General features: G+C 39.6%; 1 protein-coding gene across 2 annotated transcripts in view; it reads right to left on the bottom strand.

The window, feature by feature from the left end:
* Positions 1–27,111, bottom strand: part of nedd9 (neural precursor cell expressed, developmentally down-regulated 9) — a 100,345-nt gene that overhangs the window by 59,705 nt on the left and 13,529 nt on the right. The window contains exon 2 of one of the 2 annotated variants that reach the window (XM_055157152.1): positions 11,089–11,213. The exons of the other annotated variant lie outside the window; for it this stretch is intronic. Within the exon in view, the coding sequence (XP_055013127.1) occupies positions 11,089–11,205 (117 nt within the window). The 5' untranslated portion in view covers positions 11,206–11,213. The remainder of the gene's footprint in view (positions 1–11,088; positions 11,214–27,111) is intronic. 2 annotated transcript variants of the gene reach the window in all.

The following is a 27,111-nucleotide window of genomic DNA, read 5'->3' as shown; positions in this document are numbered from 1 at the left end:
AACAGTGCACTTCCTGATTTCCAACTCAACATACTACAACCCAAATCAATGGAAATTGCTGCTCCACCACATCCTATGACAACTTACATAAAAGTAGTAGTAGCAGCAGTAGTAGTAGTAGTACTAGTTGCAGAACTAGTTGAAGTAGTAGTAGTAGTTGTAGATCAGTCATTTGTGTAGTATTGATTGTAATAGTAGTTGTCAATAGTTGACTATTTATAGTAGTACTAGTAGTAATAGTAGCTGCTGTTGACGTAGTAGTCATAGTGAATTGACCAATAATTGCAGTGATAGTAGCAGTAGTAATAGTAGTAGTAATAGAAGTAGCAGTACTAGCAGCAGTAGTAGCCATAGCATTAGTAGTAGTAGTAGAACTAGTAGCAGCAGTAGTAGTAAATCAGTAATGTGTGTAGTAATGATTGTAATAGTAGTTGTCGTAGTAAATTACCAATAATTGCAGTGATAGTAGTAGTAGTAAAAGCAGTAGTAATATAAGTAGCAGCACTAGTAGCAATAGCAGCCAGAGCATTAGTAGTAGTAGTAGTACTAGTAGCAGTAGATCAGTAATTTGTGTAGTAATGATTTTAATAGTAGTTTTCATAGTAGTTGTACTGAATTGCCAATAATTGCAGTGATAGTAGCAGTACTACTAGTAGTAATTACAATAATATCAGTAGTAATAGAAGTAGCATTACTAGTAGCACTAGTAGTAGTTGTAGATCACTGTGTGTAGCATTGATTGTAATAGTAGTTGTACTATTTATAGTAGTACAAGTAGAAGTAACTGTTGTAGTAGCAGTCGTAGAGAATTGACCAATAATTGCAGTGATAGTAGTAGTAATAGAAGTAGCAGTAGCAGTAGAAGTAGTTGCAGAAGTAGTAGTAGTAGTAGTAGTAGTAGTAGAACTAGTAGCAGTAGATCAGTAATTTGTGTAGTAATGACTGTAATAGTAGTTGTCGTACTAGTCGTAGTGAAATTACCAATAACTGCAGTGATAGTAGTAGTAGTAGTGGTAGTAGTAATAGCAATAGTAATAGAAGTAGCAGTACTAGTAGCAGTACCAGTAGTAGCAGTAGCAGTTGTAGCAGTAGTAGTAGTAGTAGTACTGTAGGTCAGTGGCTCTTCATTTGTTGACATAGTAACTCCCACATTCCTTTAAGTCTTTGTCACTACAGTAAAATCCCACAAGGTTTTACAGGTCTGGACTACACCTGGATCTGGGCCAGGTTCTTCAGTCCCAGTATTAGACCCTTCCAGTAAGGCCCATGATGGTGATACCCTGTTTATCCTGGTTGAGTTTTGGGTAAGTCCTCGCATCTGCTCTTTCATCTAAACTTTAATCTTGAGTATAGACTCATTTCAGTGCTGGTTCAGTCCTGGTCTAAATCTCATATTTGGTCTTGGATTCTAGCCGGGATCTTAGTCCCTACTATAGACCCATTGCAAACCTGGTTTAGTCCTGGTTAAGTCCTTATTTTTTGGCTTGTGTCTGGGCTTAGATCTTTCATTGAGGTCCATCATCAGTCCTGGTTCAGTCCTCACTTTTGGTCTTGTGTCTGGGCTTGGATCTGTCCGTTAAGTCCATCATCAGTCCTGGTTTAGTCCTAGTTCAGTCTTTGCCTTGATCTATTAATCCAAGCTTTAGATGCTTTCAATCAAGTCCATCGTAGTGGGACCCTGTTAAGTCCTGGTTTAGTCCTCACATCTGGTCTTGGATCTGGGCCCAGATCTTAGTCCTGGTGCAGACCCTCCTAAGGGACTCAGGGTTTTCCACTACAGTCTGGAGTCCACACAAACACGAGTCTGGGTCTTAAACACACAGACACTTATGTAACTCAGAGCAAACAGATGACGAACAAACTCAACCCAAACACTCTTCAGTCTACTGTTATTTTTAGACTTTCCTTGGAATTCCATGAGCAGGGAATGTCTATTCTCTACGCTCTCTACGTCATCTCCTTGTCTCAATGGAGATAAGGGATTATGGATTCTCTGAAGCCATACCGATATCTGATATTTAGCCTGATGTTGTGGCAGATGATCGATATTTTGCTTTTAAAGTCCATAGCGAGGTCCACAACTCTTTCTTAAAGCAGACCTATTGTGTTTGTGTGTACTTTATAGTTATAATCTCTGACACCACACAATATTCATCTAAAACAAATTAATAAAAGAATCAAGTCAGCTCATGAAAACAAAGATCAAAATGACGATTGATGCTGCCAAATCCTTTGTGTCACGCATCACTGATTAAGAAAAAAAAAAAAAAATGGAAAAGGAAGTAAGTACACAGTAATGGGCGTGTACCGGTGGTGCTATAAATGAATAAGGCTGGGTATCATTAAGAAGTTGTTGATACGATACATACCTCGATACATAGGTCTTGATACGATACAGTGCTCTTTTGATTCGATATGATATATTTCAAATTGATTTGATACGGTTTGATAAAAAATAAAGGCTAAACCATGTCTGTGATACTAAAAGTCTTTGTTAAACCACTTCTTGTACAAAGTGAATATAAAACACAAACATTTTCATCATCCGAACAATAAAAATATCACCTGTGTTGCATAAACAAATTTCCGTCTTCTGCACAAGCAACAAAACTGTAACTGCAACAAAATAATTTAGTAAAATTTACCAAAAAAAAAAAAAAGTCTTGGCGATATATGGATACAGCCTTACCCGATATCGATACTGTATCATCACATTAAATGATACGATATATCGAGATTTCAAAATTTTTGCACACCCTTATAAATGAGTAGTCTGATTCATCAGGCGGTTTCACTTTGTGGAAAGCGTCTGACCTCGCAGCATTAGGATTCGTTCGCTTGATGGTAGACAGGTACTTTTTTAATTTAACCAATCTATTTGGTCGTGATGTATGTAACGCGCCAAATCCCGTAGGAAGAAGGGCAATAACATCTTTCCCCCTATAAAATTCACCAAACATTCTCTTTGTTCCAGCTTTAAATCCTCGATCTCTGGAATCGTTGCCAACACAGTCTTTCCGTTCTCTTTGTCTACATCCATGTTTACTGTTGTGCTGTACCATAAAAGGAACCCAGAGAGGTGCTTGAGTTTGACGTCATGGCTTCACAGCTCTTCATTGATTGGTCGGTGTGCGGTCTACAACTTCCGAGGTTCTTGCAAATCATCTAATGAATTCTGATCCCTGACCTAGTCGCTGGAGAGAAATGAAATTGAGCGGAGGCACTAGATGGCACCAGCCTGGCTAATAAATGAGGGTAGACTGGCAAAATGGCATGGCACATAAGTGATTAAAGATGCCTCAAACATGCACAATTCACTCCAAATGTGACTTCAGAAGTTCACTGAGAAGAAACTACTACAACATGATAACAAAGCTCTGAAAAGTCCATTTTGCAGAATAGGTCTGGTAGCTAAATATTAAAACATGGCTGCTGGGTTTAGGAGCTTTGCGGAAGTCCTCACAGCAGAACCTGACCCACAGCCCGGACTTTCTCTGGTCTCTGGATGGACTCTGGTGTTATTAGAGCCAGGTGGACCCAACTAAACCACCCACACAGACTCCACACATACGCACAGAGGAGGAGGAGGAGGAGGAGGAGGAGGAGGAGAAGGAGGGTTACATAAGCGAAAGAGGCTATTTTAGGAATGAAAAGTTTGTCCACTTTCGGGAGGAGTTTGTGAATGCGTAAGTACTGGGAAATGGTGCAAACTGTGTACAAAAGGTATTCAAATTATATAACTTGTTGGAAAATAAGTGTACTGAAATGAATCTGTAGCAGCGTGTACAAACATAACCGACCATACCGACCTCTCCATAATTAGTTGGGCTTTGTAAATAGCCACTTAATAACAGCTTAAAGAGACACTACATAACAATTCCCTTATTAATACTTTGCAGATGTCACGAACATTACCTGAGGGTGTACTGCTCCATCTGAGGCTCTGTCAGACTTTATTCTGAGCTTTATTTTAACAAAATTTGACCAAAAAGAACTGACTTAAGCACAGTCCTCAGATAGTCACTCTCATCTTTTTGTTGAAAATTAAACTCCTAAACAGGACCATAGTGCTGAAGTCAAGACCGCACTAACCGAGACCACAGGGTCCCGAGACCAGGACAAGTCCAAGACCTCTGAGGATCAAGACTGAGACAAGTCAAGACCACGGCCCAAATCGAGACCATCTTTGTAATTTTCAACATTTATTTGTATTTTGCAGTAATTGTGGGACACATATATCAATGTTTTTATAAATCAGTCTCCATTTTATCTCCCGTCGAGTGTCAGATCTCAAGACGAGAGAAGACCGAGTTCAAGTACCTTCAAGACCGAGACAAGACCGAGTCCAAATGCAAATGAGTCCGAGACAAGACCAAGGCCACAAAAAACAGTCTCGAGGCCAGTCTCAAGACCAAGACCTGTCTCGAGTACTATGACACTCCAAGACCATGAACGCTCAGATTGATCACAGACTCCTGAAAATGTGCCTCAAGGTTGTCTAACCCCCAATTCACACCAAAGAGCAACAGCGCGTAAGTGCATCAACACAGCACACGAGCAGCTTTAGCTTTCCATTTTAACCGGTCTGACAATCCCCACCGGCAGTGTCATATGTGCGTCCAACAACCATCTGACACTCACGCGCTGCTCAAGATAGGTTGGAGTTCTAATTTTGCAGCGTCAATGGAACGTCTCCAAGGTTTTCAGCAGGGGAAAGACAGGAACTAAACATGTGGTGTCAAAATAAACTTCTGATGCCCTTTCAAAATAACTAAACTAAAGTCAAGACAATAACCTAAACAATGTACAGTGTATCCAAGGAAAGGGTCATGATGGATGACGAAAAGTTAATCGTCGAAGTGGAGAAATAGAACGTAATTTATGATGTCAGACATCAATTCTACAAGGACTCGGGACTAAACCAGGACTAAACCAGAACTGAACTGGGACCCACTGTCGGAATGTGCTCGGAGGTCTGCCCATGTAGACTGTCAAGTGACCGTGGGCGAAAGGACCAGTGCAGAGCTCGGAGTCGAGGAGGTACGTGCAGCCATTGCCCGATTGAGATTTTCGGACACCTGCTCCATGGTGTTTAGTCTTGGTTTAGACCTGGTTTAGTCCGGGTTTAGTCCTGTCCCACCCGCATACACGCCTGTAAAATTCCAGAACGGTAAAACTCGCCCATTTCATCAACTATTAGCCCGTATCAGTCAGTACAGGACTCTGTATCATGATATAAACACATTGGTTTTATTACTTGTACGTACATAAAGTTTGAATCACACCCGTAATGCATGTTAATTATAGGTGAATTTAGCTTATTAAGGAAAAAACGGAGGTGTTTTATGTGCGTGTTAATAGATTTAAACCTCATTAAACCACAAATACAAGATGTAGCTTCATAGATACAGATATTTATTTTCCAATATCTACAATAAAATCAGCCATAACCATCTTAAACGTGTTCTGCAGTTCTACATTTAATTCACAATACACTTAACGCACATTCGAACTTAAAACACGTTAACATAAAATTTAAAAAAGCGATGCCTGAAAACAATGAGAAGGAGGTGTGAATTGAAACTTTTTAATGTACGTGTGCTTGCAGCTGCACCGCCGGGTGTGAATTCGGGTAAAGGTGACTGCTGAACATTCCACCACAGAAATACATGCAGTACACCCCCAGCTTGATGTCAGTGAACAGAATTGATTAATCTACTGGTTTTTATGGAGATGTCATTGGTTTGATGCGAATTATTGCTTTCTTGAGATAATTAAGTTTAATGCCATACTGTGGAACCTTTCAGGCAAAGCAACAGCATCTCCATGGAGACAATAGAAAAGATAATCCACCTTGAAATCTCAAAAACGGGCCCCCTGATACTTTCTCAGTTAATACCAAAACAAATACTCTGTTATTTTTCACAGTCATTTCTGGAAAATCTCTGCGACTTTTCCATCTTTTCCGAATCACCCAGAACGTTCTCTCTTTGTTCCCACCGGAGCGGCTCGGAGCAGAGGCAGACTGTGCGCTTCCGTCCTGGTTTCTGTTAAAAATAGAAAATAATTATAGTAACGACGCTAACGAGGCTGATGGCTTCTACCAGCTCTCCCTGTACCACCGCTGCTGCTGGGTCAGAGCCAGGCCAAACAAATGGGCCGTGCGGAGAGCAGCGAAGCACCATGGGAAACGCGGTCCGGCTCAGAGCACAGGCTAATTCTGCACTGAGGTGGTTTGGGCTAAAGGTTGGGTCTGTGATTACGGCTTTTTAGTGGCAACGGGCAAACTCTGCTTTACCGAAATTATACAAGAGGATTTGAAAGTTTTGCTTGAGTTTTAGTTTTATTTTGAGGAAAGGTTTCGCAACTCACTTTTTCCCACTGGATTTTAAAGACGTGTGCAATTTGCTCCGACGATAGTCAAGTCAAAATAAGTCATGGGTTCTTCTGGGTAAGACTTTGTCCTCATATTCACTGTTAAAAGTTAAAAACGATAATTAAAAGAGCTGGAACTGAGCTTTACAGTCTTAAAAATGTCATGTTTCTCACCTACTCTATGCATTCTGAGCATGCTATTTACTCACCACGATGAGTTTATCACAACTTTCAGAGACAACAACAGCTACTAGCATGCTAATGTGCACTTCCTAATTATCAAACAATTAAACTCTTTATAATTAGCTGCAGACTTTGCTGTTGGTATATCTGTACAGGCATAAGACACATTTTGGTCAAATACGTAAATTTTTTAAAAGTACCATATTTTTTGGACTATAAGGCGCACTTAAAATCCTTAAATTTTCTCAAAAATCGACAGTGCGCCTTATGTATTAATTCTGGTTCTGCTTACTGACCTCAAACCGATTTTATGTGGTACAAGGCGCAAGTCAAAATGTTTTAGTACGACTTTGGTAAACTACGAAGCCGCACCGCTTGATGGATTGTCGGAGCATTACGCCACGATCTGCCAGTGGATCGTGGATTCCTGGGCTAAGCGATCAGTTTCAAGTGTCATCCAAGCTTTCACGAAGGTCAGAATCATCAATGAACAGCAAAGAAACAGCGATGAAACTGACTCAGAGAATGACGAGAGGGATTCGGGCTTGATGATAAAATCGCCGAACCGTTAAACTCAGACACTGAAGATGAAGAATTTGATGGATTTGTGGAAGAGGAATGAACTGAAAAAGTATGAGTATTGTTTAGTATTGTATGTGTTTACAACTGAACAATGTTAACAGTTATTGTGAATGAGCTGATTAAAGTTTGACTTATCTGTTTTGTTTCACTTATAATCTGGTGCGCCTTATGTATGAAAACTATCAACAGAATTTAACCCTTACATACTATTCGGGTTAAATTTGACCCATTTTGACATTGAGCAGTAGTAAAAATACACTAAGCATCATTCTTTGATCCTGAAATTTGATGACTTTTCCAAAATTTTGTCAAAATACACAAAAATGAAAATATTTTAAAATGTTATACTTTGACATACCACTGCTTTGAATGCATTGACTAGTTTGAAATAAGCAGAAGGGCTGCAGTGGATAAAACTGGTTATATTATAAATTCTAACAGTTCCAGAATATTCATGTCAGTTTCAAATGCAATAAATATCATCATCATATTGGCTTTTATATTTTGATGTGACATTGATACTGTGTGATAGCTGATATTTTCTCCAAAAACAAGTGTTATAAAACTTACAAAAATATGCTCTTCCTGCTCTCTCAAACATTATATTTATATAGTACATATATTTTTTCATGTGGGACAGTATATTTATTTGGTATAGACACTTACTGTAAGGGAATTCTTGGTCCGGGTCAAATTTGACCTGGACCATACTGTGAAAGTTAAAGAAATTAACAGTATGTAAGGGTTAACATTATTGATATTGTGCCTTATAGTCCAAAAAATATGGTAAAATCTGGTACAGGCCTTTTAAATATTAGTTTTAACAACAGAAAGAGGACTAACTTTTATCTCCTGCAAACCACAGTCTTTTTCGACAGAGGATTAGCTGTGGACCTCTCTGTGAAAAAGACCAAGACAAAAAGATCTGCTGTGGTATCTGGTTTTGATATGACTGTCTGACATATGCAGGAGGAAGGGCATCTGGCTTTACTGAGGACCTCTCAACACTCAGCGTGCTACTTAGTCAACTAAAAAACAACTTCTGCAAAAATACCTCAGACTGTAGACTCTCAACTGAGAACTGTGACACTTCTCTGTTGGAGGAAGCGTTGCCATTACTGCTGCATTTTTCAAACAGTTTGCAAACATCCTTTAGACTTTTTCATATAGAAAGTTGTTTTATGTCACAGAAGTTACACAATACAGCGTGCAAAAGGTGCATGTTTGATAGTATGTGTCATATAGGTCAGAGTCTAGATCAGTTCTAGTCCAGTATTGATGATCTGTCTGTGGTCGTGGTCCACTTTCGGCTGTTGGCGTCAGACAGTCAATGGGACACAAGCAGTCGATATTTTTTCTACACTACAGAACAGGGCTTGTACAAGATCTTGTGCTGTAAGATCTCACAAAACAAAACTGCTGAAAGATTGTGCACATGTGAGAAAAACAATCTGAGTTTTTTTTTTTTTTTCCAAGAGTTTACATTTGGATCAGATGAAAACGGGTTACAGGTTCATGAGTTGCGTCTCTTTCAGTTCTGAAAAGCAGAACTGGAATGGAAACAAAAAGATGTAATCAAATGAATTAAAAATGGTGAGGCTAAAATTGGAAAATGAACTGAAAATTGTGAAATGTACACATCTAGACAGACTGGCGCCACCTTTACTCAGTTTCATTTCTCTCCAGTGACTAGGTCAGGAATCGGAATACACTAGACGGTTCGCAAAAACCCCAGAAGTGTGAGTCCGGGGACCAGCCAATCAGCGAAGAGCCAGACATTCTGTGTTGACAACGATTCCCAAGATCGAGGATTTAAAGCCGGAACAAAGAGAATGTTTGGTGAATTTAATCAAGGGGAAAGACTTTAAGGGACTTTTAACTGCATTTTCTTTTAACTCTTTACTGAACCGTATCAAATCGCTGTGAAATACGTCGTATGAATAGTACAGAATTGAAAGTGCGCTGTATCAAGGTTCGTATCTGCAGCTTCGTAGTGATGCCCAGCCCTGGCTCTACAGGGAGGGATTTGGTGAACAGCTTCCTGAAAACACGACCACAACTGAAGAAGTTAGGGTTCGAACTTCAGGTCAACTTTTGAACTGTACACTTCCTTTTCCTTGCACACTTCACACTCTTTTGCGCTCTGTATCATCAGCAACACATTTTCTGAATCTCGAGTATAACTGTGTGTTCCTCTGTCCTCTGCACAAAAGCTTGGCCAAAACGTGAGATATAAACAATTAAATCTATCAGAAAATGACTTAAAAGTTGTGAAATTACCTGTCCATGCAGCAAGATCATTTTACTTGACAAGGTCTCTTCAAATAAACTTCCTCTAGACTAGAATGAAGCGTCTCAGAACTAGTAAGTAGACAGTAAATCTGAAAACAAGATGAATAACCTGATAAAAGTTTTTAAGTCTTGGCCAGATCAGAGAAATGTGCAGTGTGTACACCTCCTCCCTCCTTCACCTTCATCTACATCTACATCTTCAGAGTATTTTCGCCTTCTCATCTTCGCCACGAGCTGCAGAGGAAGTGCCCTGCGTGAGTGAAACCACCGGCGGAGCTCAAACCACCAGCGAAGCATTATTCAAGATTCATCGTGTGCACTTTTAACACATTATCAACCAAATAAAAGGTTCAAATGTGGAAAATAAAGGATCCTAAAAGAGAAAGGCTTTTTGTGTGTGATCGAGTCTGTATAGTTCAGGTAACGATTACACAAAATATGATCAGGTGGAGCAATTACTCAAATGAATTAAATCAATTTGTGTTTTTAATAATAGAGGTTTTGAAAAATGTTTCATACTAATTCTAAATTTCACAGTTTTACAAGTTTACTCCAGACATTTTCACTTGCAAAGCAGGGTTATTGTGCAATTAAGATACTGACATGTCATTTAATCAGGGTTCCCAAGGTCATGGAAATCCTGGAAATTGAGAATATCATTTTCCAGGCATGGAATTTTCTAAATTCAATGAAAGTTTTGGAAAAGTTGTGATAGAAATTTAGATTGTGGAAAGATTTCTCTCAATCTGTCTTGTGTAAATGAATGTGATTTCTGCCTGAAACCCAGAGCGGTCATGAACATGTGTAAAGGTTCACCAGGCACAACTGTCTCCTCCTTCAGGAAGCCCTTTGTTGTCCTCAACTGTATGTTCATTTAGTATCAGCCTCTGAAACCAAAGTCACTCTGCTTTGAAATGTATGTAACTTGTATTTCTGTATAAACTGAGAGTTGTTTATACAGAGAGTACTGAGAGCTCAAATGCTCGGGAGATACATGGGGAGAGACTGGGTGATACGGTGGGAGATGTAGTAGGAACATACAGCTGGTGGAGAGAGGCTGTTGGGCTTTGGCCAGGGCAGGACTAGGCCCTGTCCATATCTGCTGTAACAAGAATAAACCTTGGTCTATATTCCAAAAACTCATCGGGCTTCGCAAATGGATTCCTTATTTATCTTCAACAGAGATATATATTTTTGCCACAACAAAGTCATGGCATTTTACGCAACTCCAGCGTTCTTTTAAGTTCTCATGAGGCTATTCTGATTATTTCTGAACGTCTGTGCATTTTGTTTAAAAGAGATGACAAGAAATGCACTGACAAGATTTTAAATGTTCAAAAACTATAATCCCAAACCATAACCTGAGTAGAAAGGGTTCACATTTCATATTTAGCGCTAAAACTATGATCAATTCTACACATGTAGGTGCTGTAAAGTCATGAAAATTTCACTTTAGGTCATGAAAATGTCTTGACATTTTGTGAAAAAGAGTGGGAACCCTGCATAATGTAATCTAAACGTGTACGCAAATGTAACTGAAGACAACAGGATATGATAAGAGAAATCACCCAGATCTACAATAATGATTCTTGTGTCGAGTCGACTCATCTCGATCAGTAGATTACTTGTTATTTGTTCATGGGTGTTATTTCTCACCTGTGCCCTGCTCTGAGTTGAGCTGAGCAGCAGAAGAAGCAGAAGAAGGGGCTGTGTGTGGAGGAGGAGGTCGGGCTTCTGAGAAATACCAAAGGATTTCCTCTTTTGCTTCAACATGAAAATAACTGCAAAAAAACAACATAAGATGATGCTCTACAAACAAGACAGAAGTAGAAAATGAAGAGCAAACGAATCAGGAGTTCTGTTCAAAGTGGCCACAGCTACCACAAGATGCAATTATTTTGAGAAATATGTGTCTGTGTGTGTGTCAGATGCCCTCCCAGGTCTGTTCACGCTGCAGTTTAGAGTTCTACCATGTTCTGAAATGCTTCTTGTTTTAGTTCAGGTTTCATTCTTCTCTCAAATGTTGCTTCTACAATGAGAATTACAATATCGCAAAAGCAAAATGGTTCTCTTGAGGTTGTGGGTGAGACTCCTGATCTCTCTATGCGGCAGAGGTTAGCCTGTCTCCTCATCTTGGTAAGGAGGTTGCGGGTTAGACTACGCAGCCTGAAGCTACACTTTTGAGGGCCACACCTCCACTCCAGACTCGTAGAAGTATTTGGAGTGATAGATGGTCCAAAGTGCTCTCTCATTTCGCAGGAACCTGATTAGATGAGATGAGATGCTTTGTTTTTTTAAAAGCCTGGAGCACTTCCTGATGTCATGAACATGAGCCAAAAACATGTCTGAGCTGCGTTCACAAATGGGCGGGGCCAAAAGGAAAAACATAATTCTGCTTTTTTTTTCTTTCATATTGATTGATTACGATTTTTGATTAAAATTTTTCAAAAACTTTTCAAAAAGTGTGTTTCTGTTGATTTCATGAACTGGGACTAAACTAGAACTAAACCAAGACTAAACCAGGACTAAACAAGACCTAAACATTTACTATAGACCAGGACTAAACCAGGACTAAACTAGAACTAAACCAGAACTAACCATTTACTATAAACCAGGACTAAGCTGGGACTAAATTAGAACTAAACTAGAACCCAACAAGGACTAGACAAGAATTAAACCAGGACTAAACAAGAGCTAGACCAGGATTAAACCAGAACTAGACCAGGACTAAACCTTGACTACAGACTAGGACTAAACCGGGAACTACAAAATAAACCAGGACTAAATTAGGACTAAATCTGGTCTAAATCAGGCCTGATCAAGCCTAGATCAGAACTCAACCAGGACTAAACTGGGACTAAATCTTTACTAAACCAGGAATAAATCAGGTCTAAATCAAGACTAGACCAGGACTAGACCCAGGACTAAACCAGGACTCCAGCAGACCTAAAGCAGACCTGGTCTTTGTAGAGTTTTGTCAGAAGCGAGTGCCTCTGGCTGGTCAGGTCCGTGCCGCACCAGGACAAGTATGAGCTGAGTTCACTTTACAGGATTCACGACACACTTCCTCCATCCTCCATTTCCCAGATTCATTGTGACATATTAAACCCAGAGGACATTTCCAAGTGAACACAAAAGTGAGCAATTTTCCCTGGTATTTCTCAGACACTTCTGGACAAGACTGGATCATGTAAGCGCTATTGCAAAATGATATTCTGTAGAGCTGCCGAAAATTGTTTAATAATCAAATACAATCCTAAATAATTACTCAAAATTGACAAAACTATTTCTTTAAAACACAACACGTAACCTCACGCTGTAAATTTCTCTGATCTGGCCAAGACTTTAAAACTTATATCAAGTTATTCATCTTGTTTTCTGAGATGTTTCATTCTAGACTAGAGGAAGTTTATTTTAAGACTTGTCAAGTCAAATGATCTTCCTGCCTGAACACATAATTTCACTATTTTTACATTTTGGCCAAGCTTTTCTGCAGTACAGATGATGCACGGATTTCTGAAGTAATAGTCTTTAATATATTTGTTATTATGTTTAGCTAATTAGGCTTTAGTAATGCAATTAAATGTATGCACTAAAAAAAAAAAAACAAAACTAAGATTTACTATAAAAATCCTTGTGACAATTTGCACTAACACTTTTTAAGTACATTTTACTTACTTACTGTAATATCAGGTACAAGTAAAGTGTACTTACCACCACCATTAACAGTCATGAATTTACTGACTCATTGTTATTCAATTTTTTTTAAAGTTAGAAGTCATATTCATGTAAATAAATTAAATAAAGTATATATAATATTGCCATAATGAATTACAATGCTCTGATGAAATAATTAGTATTTACTGCTGTATAATAAATGATAAAAACTTTCTATAACACATTTCTACCTTCAAGGCTCAAAGCTTTTTACAACAAGGAACCACTCACACACTCTCATACACCAGTATACACAGGCACTGGGGGTGAGGTGTCTTGCCCAAGAACACAACAACAGCATTCATCTGTGGAGGCTACAATCGCACCGCCAACCTGTGCGTCAGTTGGTCTGATCGCTCTCCCAATTATGTTTTTTTTTTTTTTTTTTTATGTCTAGAGTGGGATTCAAACTGCCAACCTTCAGATCAGTGGAAAAACACTCTACCAGCCCAGAATAAGACACTTTTTTTTTTTTTTTTTAATCTATGAGGACTTTGGTATTACTTAGTATTTCTTGTTTGTGAGTAGTGACTGTAAAATCTTTCAAATGTATTGGTGATTCTATAGTAGGGTTGGGTATCGTTAAAAAGGTTGCCGGTACTAGGGGTGTGCAAAAATATTGAAATATCGATATATCGTATCACTTAATTTGATGATATCATGGACTGCTGTATCGAGATATTGCTGAGAGTACTTTTAGGTATATTTTACTAAATTATTTTGTGTAAGAGCTACGATTGTGTTGATATTTTCGCTGTTTTGAGTAAAATGGGTGTTTTTCATATTAACTTTGCACAAATTTAGTTGACTTACTGGACTTTTACTTTCACAGCCATGATTTAGCCTTTAACCGTATCGAATCGATTTGAAATATATTGTATTGAATTGAAAGTGCACTGTATCGAAAAGCGTATCGTATTGTGGCCTATGTATCAAGATATGTATCGTATCAACAACTTCTTAACGATACCCAGCCCTAGCCGGTACGATACATACCTCGATACACAGACTATGATAAGATATGGATCTCAATACAGTGCTCTTTCAGTTCGATATAATATATTTCAAATTGATTTGATACAGTTCAATAAAAAATTACATCTTAATCTTGGCTATGATACTAAAAGTTTTTATTAAACCACTTCTAGTGCAAAGTTCATATGAAACACAAACATTTTAATCATCAAAACAGTGAAAATGTCAAATGTGTTTAGTTTCCTTCCTCGGAACAAACAACAAAACTGTAGCTGTAACAAAATAATTTAGTAAAATATACCAACAAATACTCTTGGCGATATATCGATACAGCAGCCCACGATATTGATACTGTATCATCACAATAAACAATACGATACATTGATATTTCAATATTTTTGTACACCCTTTTTATAGTAGAACTGACTTAATAAACACAATACTTCATTAAATTTTGTCCATTGCTATTAAATAAGTTGTAGTTCTCACAGAATTATGTTATTTCAGTGTAAAAATTACCAGAGTTTAATATATTTTACTACCACCAGAAGTCTTTTTTTTTCAGTACATGCAAAAAACATTCCTAATTTTTCGCTAAATACATGACTAAAATACCAGTTTCCATTAAACGTCAGGACATTTCAAAACAAAAGCGTATAAGCAGCATTTGGGGGGATTTCTTGGGGCTAAAATCCACAAAGACGCTGCGTTTTTTTTGGCAAAGACGAGCGGCCGCGGATTAAAATTCACCGCTGTTGCCAAAATATGGTCCCGAGCTAATCCTCCGTTAGCCGCGTGAGCCCAAACGCAGAATATGCCCCGGTATCTCCGCTCGCCTCTCAAAAGGCTTTACATAGAAGAAGGCTAAATGAGATCGAGATTCTGAGAAATGCCAGATCGATTTCGCGCTTAAACGAGATGAACAAAGACAAACCGAAGCGGGCGGACATCTTTGTACCCCCCAAAAACATACGGAGCTGTTTAGGATGAAAAGGTCATATTTTATTTATCAAGAAAAAGGATTTGATTAAGAAATTTTTGTATAAATTGGGGGTAATTAGGACGGTGAATGGTTGTGTCAATGTATTCAAAACGTTGTAGTAATTAGAAGGAAACCAGAGCGTCGTTTTGGTTGATTTGGTGAATAAATGAAATAAGCTAGGCTAGGATACAGGATTAGCATTGGTAATAATCATCAAATTCTTGTATTACAGAAATATACTGCTCTACAAAGGCAAAAGACCTTAACTCTCCAGAGTGTCAAGCTGAGAAAAATGACTTCCAAGTTTCTGTTTTGTCCAGACAAAAGTAGAATAGGCAGGGCTCCCAAAATTTGACAACTAGTTAAAGAAGAAATATTTGTATGTGAAAAATATTGAGCTCAAAATTGACTTTTGGCCCTTATTTGTCACTTCCTGTACTTTGCCTTTGTATCATGTGACCAAAAAAAGGGTCAGAGGTAGGCCTGTAACGATAACAGATTTTGCTGGACGATTAATTGACCAAGAATTTATTGCGATAAACGATAATATTGACATTTTGAGACCAATTTCAACGATTATAATGACCATGGAATAAAAATGCCAGCACACGCTTTCAAAGCTCAATAAACCTTACTTTCTAAAGAACATTTAACACAGGAACTGAAAGACAAACAGAAATAATAGGCCTAAATAAAACAGACTTGTTCACATAAGAATAGCCTAATGTAGTCTGTCTCACAGTGAGGACTTGTTACCAAAAATGCACTTGAATAAACCATTGATGAACCAAATACAATCAAAACATTAAATAAAATTGATTACTAAGTCTCTGTAACAAAATTGCCCTTAAAAGTGAGTTTAGTCACTGTGTTGCATTGGTATATAGTGTCTCGTCTCTCTGTTTCTGCTGCTGTGAACCTCGTCATTTTGGTCATTTAAATGTTCGTATGAACCTGCGACACAGGATGCTATTTCGCTCTGAGGGAGTCTCTGTCCTGTCTGGTGTCGTGTCGGTTTCTTGTGGGATTTCGGGCACTAGGCTAGTTCTGTCACTCAGGTTTGGGTTTATCGGCTGTTGGGGTTTGAGACATTTCTTCTCATCGTTTGCACTCGCTGCATTTGACGTACGTGACTGTTGAGACGTGTCCCGCTCACCAGTGCTGACTCGGCATCGTGACTTGTGTTGGCACTCGGCGATGAACTGTTTTGTCACTCTGACATCAGCGCTAGCTTGTGTTGCTAGCGCACCGCACAGAAAGCGCGCATCCACTCTGCTGATAAACACAGCGCATGTTGATTCGATGAACAAGAGGAGTCAGAGCGATAGAAGCCTTCTAACATTCAGTCTACTTGAGAGCGAGAGGGAGCGAAGAAAAGAAAACAGGCTGCAAATAGAATTTATCACGTCCGGAAAAGTTATCGTACGATTAATTGATTTTATTGATTATCCTTACAGGCCTAGTCAGAGGTCCATTTGAGCTCAATATGTTTCACAATATTTATTCACATGATAAAGGCCTCAAATACAAACAAAATGACATGAACTCATTCAAACATGATGTGACAGTGTTCTGCCTTTGTAGGGCCATATAGTATAAATATAATATAAATATGAATGGACTGATATTAAAAAGGAGACATTAAGGAAAATCACATTTCAGAGCTTTTAATCATGTTATAGTTGTTTCTTGTCATTGAAACTCTGAAGTTGTATTTAAAGGTGCATTGCGTAACCTATGTATGTATCAGTCTGTGTCAGTCTTTAGTAACTTTCTTTTGATTAATATTTTATATCATTAGGGCTGGGTATCATTAAGAAGTTGTTGATACGATACATATCTTGATACATAGGCCACAATATGATACGCTTTTCGAGACAGTGCAATTTCGATTCAATACAATATATTTCAAATCGATTCGATATGGTTAAAGGCTAAATCATGGCTGTGAAAGTAAAAGTCCAGTAAGTCAACTAAATTTGTGCAAAGTTAATATGAAAAACACCCATTTTACTCAAAACAGCGAAAATATCACACAATCGTAGCTCTTACACAAAATAATTTAGTAAAATATACCTAAAAGTACTCTCAGCAATATCTCGATACAGCAGTCCACGATATCGATACTGTATCATGAAATTAAGCGATACGATATATTGATATTTCTAAATTTTTCACACCCCTATATATAACAATACTCACTTTTCCACAGCCTGAGATTGTTTATCTTCACTAGTTTTGCGGAGTTTTTCTAAAGCCGCTGCCGTCATCTGAGCGGAAATGACATCATATAATTTCCGCAAAAATACAAATTAATAATTTTAGAAATACACTAGCACAAATGAAAATGGTCACAGCACAAAACAGCACAAACCAAATAAAAACGTGTTGTATAATTTTCTGTAGAAATCAAGGTCGCTGAAAGAAGATAAGAACAGGAAAAGGAGTGAAGCCAAACTAAGGTGCTTCTTGGAGAGTCCTTGCAGTGATGTTGTGCACTGAAGCAGACAAGGATCTAAAGACTCGTGCTTTGGTCACTAAATAACTTCTGGGCAGGTAATGTCAACAGCAATTTCTTCAGCAATTTGTTCATGTGCACCGGGCTGTAAACAAACATGACTTCTAGAGTAAGGAGGAGGAGGTGTTTCTCTTTCCTCGGAAATCCTCTAGACAACCTTTAAATACAATATATCTGTACTTGGGTAAGACCCATTTTGCTCAAATACATGAGGAAATCAGGTGTTTAACGTTTCCTCAGATATTCCCTCACACACACACACACACGCACACATTTACTGCTAATTGTGTTTAGCAGTAAATACTTTCTCGGTCTGTTTTGGTTTAGTCTGAATTCCTGGGTCTGTGCTCACACCTGTCCCCCTTTAATCTGCACACCTGTGAACGCTGCAGGTGCGCTGTAAAAACACACACGTCCAATGGAACCAACGCAATCTGTTTCTGCAATCAGCGTTATCTAAGAGCAGTTCTACAGTCGGCAGAGGAAAGAGACAAAATACAAGTTTGAACAAACAGATCAGGAAGATTTGAAAATGCGATAGCATCAAGTCGTGTAGAAAGAACTGGACTAAGGCAGTGTGATGTCACCCACAGCGTTTGGATGAAAACCGGCTCGAGCGTCCCCCTGGCTTGAAAGTCCCGGCTCGAGCATCCCATTCTCTTGGCGGAAATGTCCCCCTTCCTTCCTCCGGGTGCCCCCTTCTCTTGGGTAGCACACAGGTCACTGCTGTGCCCGGGAGAGGGGGAACGTTCTCTCTGGCCTTTAGTCGGCCACGTCACTGTGTTGTATTGAGTTAGAAAATCAGTTTCTATATCAAAATATAATGAAATGTGAATGTACCAGACCAAATACTGGGCCTTGTTCATGTCATTTTATCGATCTTCCTGAAGCGGCACACATTTTGTCAGTCTTTAATATCAATATAATCCTCATTTGCTCACAGAAGTTTACTATGAAATCCTATTTGAAATGGGGCTGGATCTGGCCCTCCACGACCTTTAATCTGGCCCTCGGCTGATTTTCTACTAAAATATTTTAATTATATTTTCTATTAAAATGTTGGTCATAGCAGCGTCTCCAGCGCCTCTGTGCCTGGCTGCCTCCCATGAAGAAGGCACAAATGAAGACTTGTCTCTTTCCAAACTTGCCTCTTTTAAAGGACGATCGTTTTGACTGTTGACCGTGACACCCTCATCAGAAAAATGTCCAACATGAGAAAAGTGGAGCCGAGTGCAGGATTTTCCAAGAAAAATTGACTCATTCCTATTTACATACAAGTTAATGTTAAAACATTGTGTTGAAATTGTATTTTTCTTAAAGTTTCAGGTATTTTTCTTAAAGTTTCAGGTTTTTTTGTAAAAGAAAGAGTTCATCAATTAAAACAGATTTCTGTAATAGATTTGTGTTTCTCTGCACAAATATTTGAACTTATTGTTATTTTTGGGGTTTATATGACATGAGTTTTCTGATCCGGCCCTTTTAGGATCAAAGTAGGTTGGATACGGCCCCCGGACCAAAATGAGTTTGACACTCCTGCACTAGACACCAGCCAGTCAATGAAGAGTCAAACATTCAGTGTTGTCAATGATTTCCGAGCTCGAGGATTTAAAACCGGAACAAAGAGAATGTTTGGTGAATTTCATCAAGGGGAAAGACGTTATTGTCCTTCTTCCTACAGGATTTGGGAAAAGCTTAAAATACCAGTTAGTTCCGTTAGCGGAGCATTACATACGTCATGACCAAATAGTGATTGGTTAAATAAAAAAAGTACCCACCTACTGTCGAGCGAATGAATTCTAATGCTGCGAGGTCAGACGGTTTCTACGAAGTGAAACCGTCTGATGAATCAGGCTGATGAATTGATTTGAGAAGAAATATGAATTATTTCCTTACCCACCAGGAACATAATTTGTAAGAAGAACACACAAGAAACTTAGAAAGCTACAGAATTTGTTCAAAAATCATTCAGACTCACTTTGAGGAAGGTTTTAACTATGCTTTTCATTAACATACAGTATGTAAGATCAAATTCTCAATCAGGAGGCTAGCAGTTATAGAAGCAAATTTGAAAGAAAAAGAAAGAAGAAATGTATTTAAAAAGTGAAATAAAAACAGCAGGATCATGTAGAGCGGGTAAAAACAACATTAAGACCAAAATGACGAGGCTCACAGCAGCAGGTACAGAGAGAGGAGACGATTGTTGCCAGAGTCGATGGAGCAATTCTTAGGACTGTTCTTGCTAAATCAGATAGGACGGGTGCAGCTCAACTTCAGGCTACAAGCTATTGTTTTTAACCTCATTTGAACTGCTGCAGCCAAAAGGACTGGCCACAGATAAGATAAGATCAGGAAAAAGTCTGTAAGTCTGCGCACAATGAAAAAAACAACCAAACAAACGGAACACACACGAAGAGTTTCAAGTTTAAAAAGTGAGAAGATGAAACCAGGACTAAACCAGGACAAAACCAGGACTAAACCAGGACTAAACCAGAACTAAACTAGGACTAAACCAGAACTAGACCAGGGCTAAACCAGGACTAAACCAGGACAAAACTAGGACTAAATCAGGACTAAACCAGGACTAAACCAGGACTAAACCAGGACAAAACCAGGACTAAACCAGGACTAAACCAGGACTAAAGGACAAAACCAGGACTAAACTAGGTCTAAACTAGGACTAAATCAGGACTAAACCAGGATTAAACCAAGGACTAAACCAGGACTAAATCAGGACTGAACCAGGACAAAACCAGGACGAGACCAGGACTAAACCAGGACTAAACTAGGACTAAATCAGGACTAAACCAGAACTAAACTAGGACTAAATCAGGGCTAAACCAGGACTAAATCAGGACTAAACCAGGACTAAACCAGGACTAAACCAGGACTAAATTAGGACTAAACCAGGACTGAACCAAGACTAAACCAGGACTAAACTAGGACTAAACCAGGACTAAACCAGGACTAAATTAGGAGTAAACCAGGACTTAACAGTCCTAAAAAGGACTAAACCAGGAAAAACTAGGACCAAACTAAGACCAAACCAGGACTAAACCAGGACAAATCCACTTCCAAAACCAAGTGTCACCCTGGGCTGAAGTACGACCAGAGGAGAACCAAACCAGGACTAAACAATGAGAAGGGCAAGAATGTTTCCTAAAGGTCAAACAGTGACATAAATAAAAGTTCTCTCCCTGTCTCCATCTGTCTGTCTCCTTCCTCTCTTCCTCTCTGTTTTCTTTCTCTCTCCTCCTCTCTTCCTCTGAATGAAAAGCATAGACAAAGTGGTACATTTTTCCTCCTGGTAACCCCGGCTCTTGTGGAGAGGGCTTTGTGAAGAGGGGGAGGGGGGACGCAGAGAAATAGTTGAAATGTGGACACAACATCACGACAGCGCAACGCACAAACGCTGTAATGAGCCGAGGGATTTTGGAGGATTTTAAAGGTTTTACATTACATGAAACGGACTCTTGTGAGCTTTAAGTCATGTTAGAATGTTGTTATCTTCTCAAAAACAGACTGGAAATCCGTGTATCATTCGTTCATTTGTTGTTCAAAAAATAACAAAACGGAAAAAAAAAACAGTTTTCTTCATTATTTGTCTGAAAAACCAAAATGAAAAAATGGATAACGATTTGTTTTTTCAGTTTTCGATTTTGTGTTTAAATGAAGAATGGAAAAAACGGATAACCGAGACCAGACCGGGACCAAACCGAGACTGAGACCAGGACTGAGACCGAGACCAGACCGGGACCAAACCGGGACCAGACTGAGACTGAGACCAGGACTGAGACCGAGACCAGACCGGGACCAAACCGGGACCAAACCGAGACTGAGACCAGGACTGAGACCAGGACTGAGACCGAGACCAGGCCGGGACCAAACCGGGACCAGACTGGGACTGAGACCAGGACTGAGACCGAGACCAGGCCGGGACCAAACCGGGACCAAACTGAGACTGAGACCAGGACTGATACCAGGACTGAGACCAAGACCAGGCCGGGACCAAACCGGGACCAGACTGGGACTGAAACCAGGACTGAGAACGAGACCAGGCCGGGACCAAACCGGGACCAAACTGAGACTGAGACTAGGACTGAGACCGAGACCAGACCGGGACCAGACTGGGACTGAGACCAGGACTGAGACCGAGACCAGGCCGGGACCAGACCAGAGGCTCAGGGCCCACGGCTGGACCGGAGCTCGAACCTGAGGTTCGGACCCCGCGGAGGCTCAGAGTCAAAGCTCGGAGTCAAAGTCTGCTCTGGTCTCGCTCTGGTCTCACTCTGGTCCCGGTCTGGTCCCGGTCTGGTCCCGGACCTAGTGGATCAGTCCTAGTTCAGTCCGTATGCGGTGCAAAAGTCCGGCATCGCAGTCACGGAAGTCACGTAAATAGGAAACGGCCGTTATCCATTTTTTCCATTCTTCATTTAAACAAAAAATCGAAAAACTGAAAAAAATAATCGTTACCTGTTTTTTCATTTTGGTTTTGGAGACAAAAAATAAAAAAAACAATAAACAGCAGTTTTTTCATTGTCTTATTTTTGGTTTTATATTGAAAAACAAATGAATGAATGATACACGGATTCCTGGAGTTGTGTTTTGTTTCATTCACATGTTTGAGTAACTCTTTATTAGGGATGAAACAATATCCGAATCCCTCGATACGATATTTTCGCAGTATGCATCTCAAGGTACGAGATTTATTGTGATATTTTGTGGAGACAAAATGTGGATATGCTACTTTTTCCTTTTAAAATGCAAGACGAGATTTTACTTCTGTCATAATTCAAGATATTTCTTCATATAAATGGCAATGAAACGGTGAAAAGGATCATGGTCTATGTAGTTTCCTCTGTTTTTGTGTCTATATTGCTGCACTATAACTCAAAAGACTTCAATTTTCGATATATTGTGTTGGCTCACGATATTATTGTGAGACTTTTGACGATACAATATCACGATATTCTATACTCTTTATTATTAGTCTGCCTACATCTCCAAAGCTCAAAATGCTCAGTTGCACCTTATGATGTCATGAAGTAGTAGTTTTTAAGTTAACATCTTTTACCTTTTGCATAGAACAGGTTGGAAATTTCAGAGCTGAACAGAGCTGGGTATCATTAAGAAGTTGCCGATAAGATACATACCTCCATACACAGGCCACGATATGATACATATCTCGATACATAGATACGATACGATACATATCTCGATACATAGATAACGATACGATACATATCTCGATACAGTGCACCTTCGATATATTACAAATCGATTCAATAAGGTTTAATAAAAAAATGTGATACTAAAAGTGTTTAAAAGTTAAACCACTTCTTGTGCTCATAGTTCATATGAAACACAAACATTTGAATCATCAAAACTGTAGCGCTGTTTAGTAAAATATATCTAAAAATAATCTTGGCGATATATCGATACAGCAGTCCCCGATACCGATACTGTATCATCACATTAAGCGATACAATATATTGATATTTTGACATTTTTTGCACATCTCCTAGAGCTGAACTTGGCCAAATGATTCTAGTGAAGGTGGAATTTAAAAACAGTGAAGCACTTCCTGTGTCACCACATGACATCACAAGTTGGAACAGAGTGTTTTCAGTTTGAGAGAAGAACTCTAAGCCTAAATATTCACAGTTTGAGTGTTAAATATGTGATGTGAATGAAACAAAACACAACTCCAGGTCTGTTTGTGACGAGGAAACTACATTATAAATCAGAAAATAATGTCATATGAGAACTTTTAAGAACACAGGAGAAACAACTTTGAGTAAAATAGTAATGACAAACTCTGACTAAAACTAATGCAGCATACTATTGCCTTCGGGACTCGGGGAAAACCAACCTCCACCTCGAGAAAGTGCAATGGAACGGCCGGTTAAATCAGGGTTCCGAAACACAAACTCGGGACAGTTCGGATCGGATTGGGTCGGTTGGATTTACGTCAAACGGGGAGGATTGTGTTTTGGTCATTTTGATTAGTTCAGTTGTGTCTGTGTAGAGAAAGTGTCTCTAAAAACTCTGTAGTGACATTTACATTTTCTGTCACATCATTTGACAGTAACACAAGTTTTTTTCTGAACATGTAGAAGTCAAACTGCCACACTAGTGAGTTATATGTAGTCTGTCCCAAATGTTGTTCTACACACTGTATATGGGATTTATAAGTGAACAAAATAAACATTAAACTTTCTCAGGCTCCATATTTTCCCCAAGTGTTTACAACGGATGTCGGAAGAACCTCCTCAGATTTATCCACTTCCGACAATCAATAGGATGCAACACAAATCCAGTTGTTTTAAACCTAAAATGTCTCTCCTTAAAGCCCAGCACCTGCACTTGCTTGAGTCAGTGCTAGTGCAGCCTCTGCAGCTCAGGGAGGGAATTCTGAAGGTTCTGAGTTTCACATAAATGATGTAGAATGGAGAAGCTCAGCTGGTAAAATGATCGTCCACTGATCTGAAGGCTGGCGGTTCGAATCCCGCTCTTGACATTAGGGATGGGCATTCGATGAAATTTTATGAATCGCTCGTCGGGAGAATTAACGATTGTTTTTCGATTAATCATTAATGTTTTTATATAATAAGGATCATCATTATTATTACTGTTACTAATCTGCATAAATAAAGTCAACTTTTCAACATATAAACCATAAACACTCTAGAGCCACATCAGCCTATTTGACATTATAATGTTTTTAATGCAGCTTTGTGCAAGTCTCACAGAAATTAAACTTAAAACCACATGGCTCATTTGCATAAGCGGAGAAAAAAAAAAGCTGTTGTTCGCTGATGCCGTTCAGCTTCTGTCGGACTAAAGGACACGACTCAGTGGAATATGAGTGTTCTTTCTGTGACAGAGGGATGTTGATGCTGATGGTGAGTCTGTTCTGTGTGTTGCGATGTTTTCAACGCTCGTACATGTGCAGGTTTAGTGCAGTTCTTTATGTTGCAGTAACCGAGATACTGTGTTTACATGCACCATGACGAAACTTGAACACTGATGTGCATGTAAACACACTCACTGAGAGGTACAGTGTCTCCAAGGAACCAGAGCCCAAACGTGGGACTGAGGCCGCAACTCCAGTGTTTGTGTCAGACGCAGCTTCATATCTACACACAGAAACCTACATTCAGTTTGTCCATTAGAAATGAACGTAATTGACGAAATTCTTAATGATCAATTACTGATTAGTCGACTAATCATGCCCATCCCTACTTGACAAAAACATCATTGGTTGAGCAGGTCGGCGGTCATTTCTGTTCCCACAGATGAATGCTGTCATTGTGTCCTTGGGCAAGACACTTAACCCCACCAGTGTCTACTTACACTGGTGTGTGGATCCGTGAATGGTTCTTTGTTGTAAAGTTCTTTCAGTGCTTTGAAGGTAGAAAAGCGCTGTATAAAAATGTGACCATTTACCATTAATACTTGATTTAAAACAGTACGATTTTAGATGTACCTGATTTTTTTGTCCATGTATTTGAGCAAACGTGTCTTGAGAACAGTACAGATATATTGTATAAGCAGCTCTTGAGTCCACTGTGTGCTGTCAGGAAGTGCGATGTTAGAATGTTAGTTGCAGTGAGGGCAAAACTTCGCTCTGGTTTCTGAAAGCTGCGAAAAGCTTTTATAAACTCATCTGTGTGAAAACTTTGGAAGCTCTGGATGCATGAGGTGAGTGAGGAGGAACTTTGGACCACTGCAAACTCTTTATAATGAACTCGTTTTGTTTTTTACATTTTTTAAACGGTCAAAATTCTCAAATATTTCGCTTGTTGTGACGTGGTTGTGGTTTTGAACTCTCTGGACCCGTCCTCTCCTGATCTCCTGAGCGCTCGGCTGGAATGTGGCCTTTCTCACGGGGAGCCTCCGCAGCCCTTCCCCCTCCTCTTTTCTCTCTCTCTCTCCCTAATTTCTCACTCTCCTTCCCTCTATCGCTACTTTCACCCTCTATTTATCTCCTCACCTCTATTTAACTTTCTCCGCAGCTTCCGTCACTCCAGCTTTTCCTCTCCTTTCTTCTCTCTCCTCCATCCCCTCTTCAAGCATCTCTACCCTCCTCCTTCCTTTCTCTCCTCTTTTTCCTTCTTTCTCCACCTCTCTCTCCCTCTTTCACCTTCCCCCTCTCCTTCTGTTGTCCCCAGTTTGGCCCCTGCACTTCCTGCGTCTTTCATCTCGGGGCCCCTGTTCACAGACACAGACACAGACAGAGTGATTTCGAGTTTTGTTTTTTTTAGTCCAACTGAAATTTAAAATCTGAAAAAAAAAAAAAAAAAAAAAAAGTCAGAGCTCCTGCCCGGAAACACGGAGCTGTTTTTAGAATTTGAACAGATCTGGAAATGACCTTTTGCAGTTGTGTCATCATGGGAGGGCATCTGAAGTAAAAAAAAAAAAAAAAGTGCATCGCAAACTAACAAAATGGATGGATTTCTTTCTTTTTTTTTATCTTTTAATTTTCTAATTTCCTTCCATCTCCAGACAAGAGCGTTAGGGAAAGGTTTTGTGATCCATTCATTCTACGAGTATCTAAAAGCTCATCTCCATCACTCTTCTCTTTTTTTTTATCTCTCCGTCTCTGTCTATCTTCCTCCCTTCTTCCCCTCTCCTCCTCTTCCCCTAAATTCTCTCTCCCTCTCTCTCTTCTTTCTACTAAATCCTGTCTCTCTTTGTCTCTTCTACCTCTTATTCTCTAGGTATCTCTCACTTCCTCTTCTCTCTCCTTTCCTCTATTTTGTCTCCTCCCTCACTTTCTCCCTCATTCTTACTTCTCTCTCTCCTCCTCTCTCCTTTCTTTCTCCTCTAACTCTCTTCCACACTCCTCCTCTCCCTGTTTACCCTCTCCATCTCTCTTTTTTCTACCATCTTCTGTCTCTCTTCCCCCTTTTCCTTCTCTCTTCCTCTTTTCATTTGTCCATCCACTTCCTTCTCTCTTCTCCCTGCACCACTATTACTCTCTCTCACCTCCTCCTCCCTCCTGCTCGCTTCTCTCCTCTTTCTTTCTCTGCTCCCTCTCTTTCTTTTTCTTTCACCTCCCCTCTCCCCTTTGTGTCCGGCCCCCTTTCTCCCCTCTCCCCATCTCACTACGTCCCCCGCTCTCTTCTCTTTCTCTCTCTCCCTTCTCTTCTCTCTCTCTCTTCTCTTCCTCTCCTCTCTCCTCCCTTTCCTCTTTCTCTCTTTTCTTCCTCCATCTCCCTATGTCCCCCTCTCTCCTCTCCTCTCCTGTCCTGTCCTCCCTCTCTCTCTTCTCTTCTCGTGTGTGTGTATAGAGTATGTGGAGTGTGTGTGTGTGTGCGTGTGTGTATAGAGTATGTGGAGTGTGTGTGTGTATAGAATATGTGGAGTGTGTGTGTGTGTATACACAGTATGTGGAGTGTGTGTGTGTGTGCGTGTGTGTATAGAGTATGTGGAGTGTGTGTGTGTATAGAGTATGTGGAGTGTGTGTGTGTATAGAGTATGTGGA

This window comes from Boleophthalmus pectinirostris, unplaced genomic scaffold (assembly GCF_026225935.1).
Source record: "Boleophthalmus pectinirostris isolate CB_2022bp ecotype Guang Dong unplaced genomic scaffold, ASM2622593v1 HiC_scaffold_21, whole genome shotgun sequence".
In the NCBI taxonomy this organism is placed as follows: domain Eukaryota; kingdom Metazoa; phylum Chordata; class Actinopteri; order Gobiiformes; family Gobiidae; genus Boleophthalmus; species Boleophthalmus pectinirostris.
Note: the sequence above shows the minus strand (reverse complement) of the source record. Positions and strands in the feature narration are given on the sequence as shown.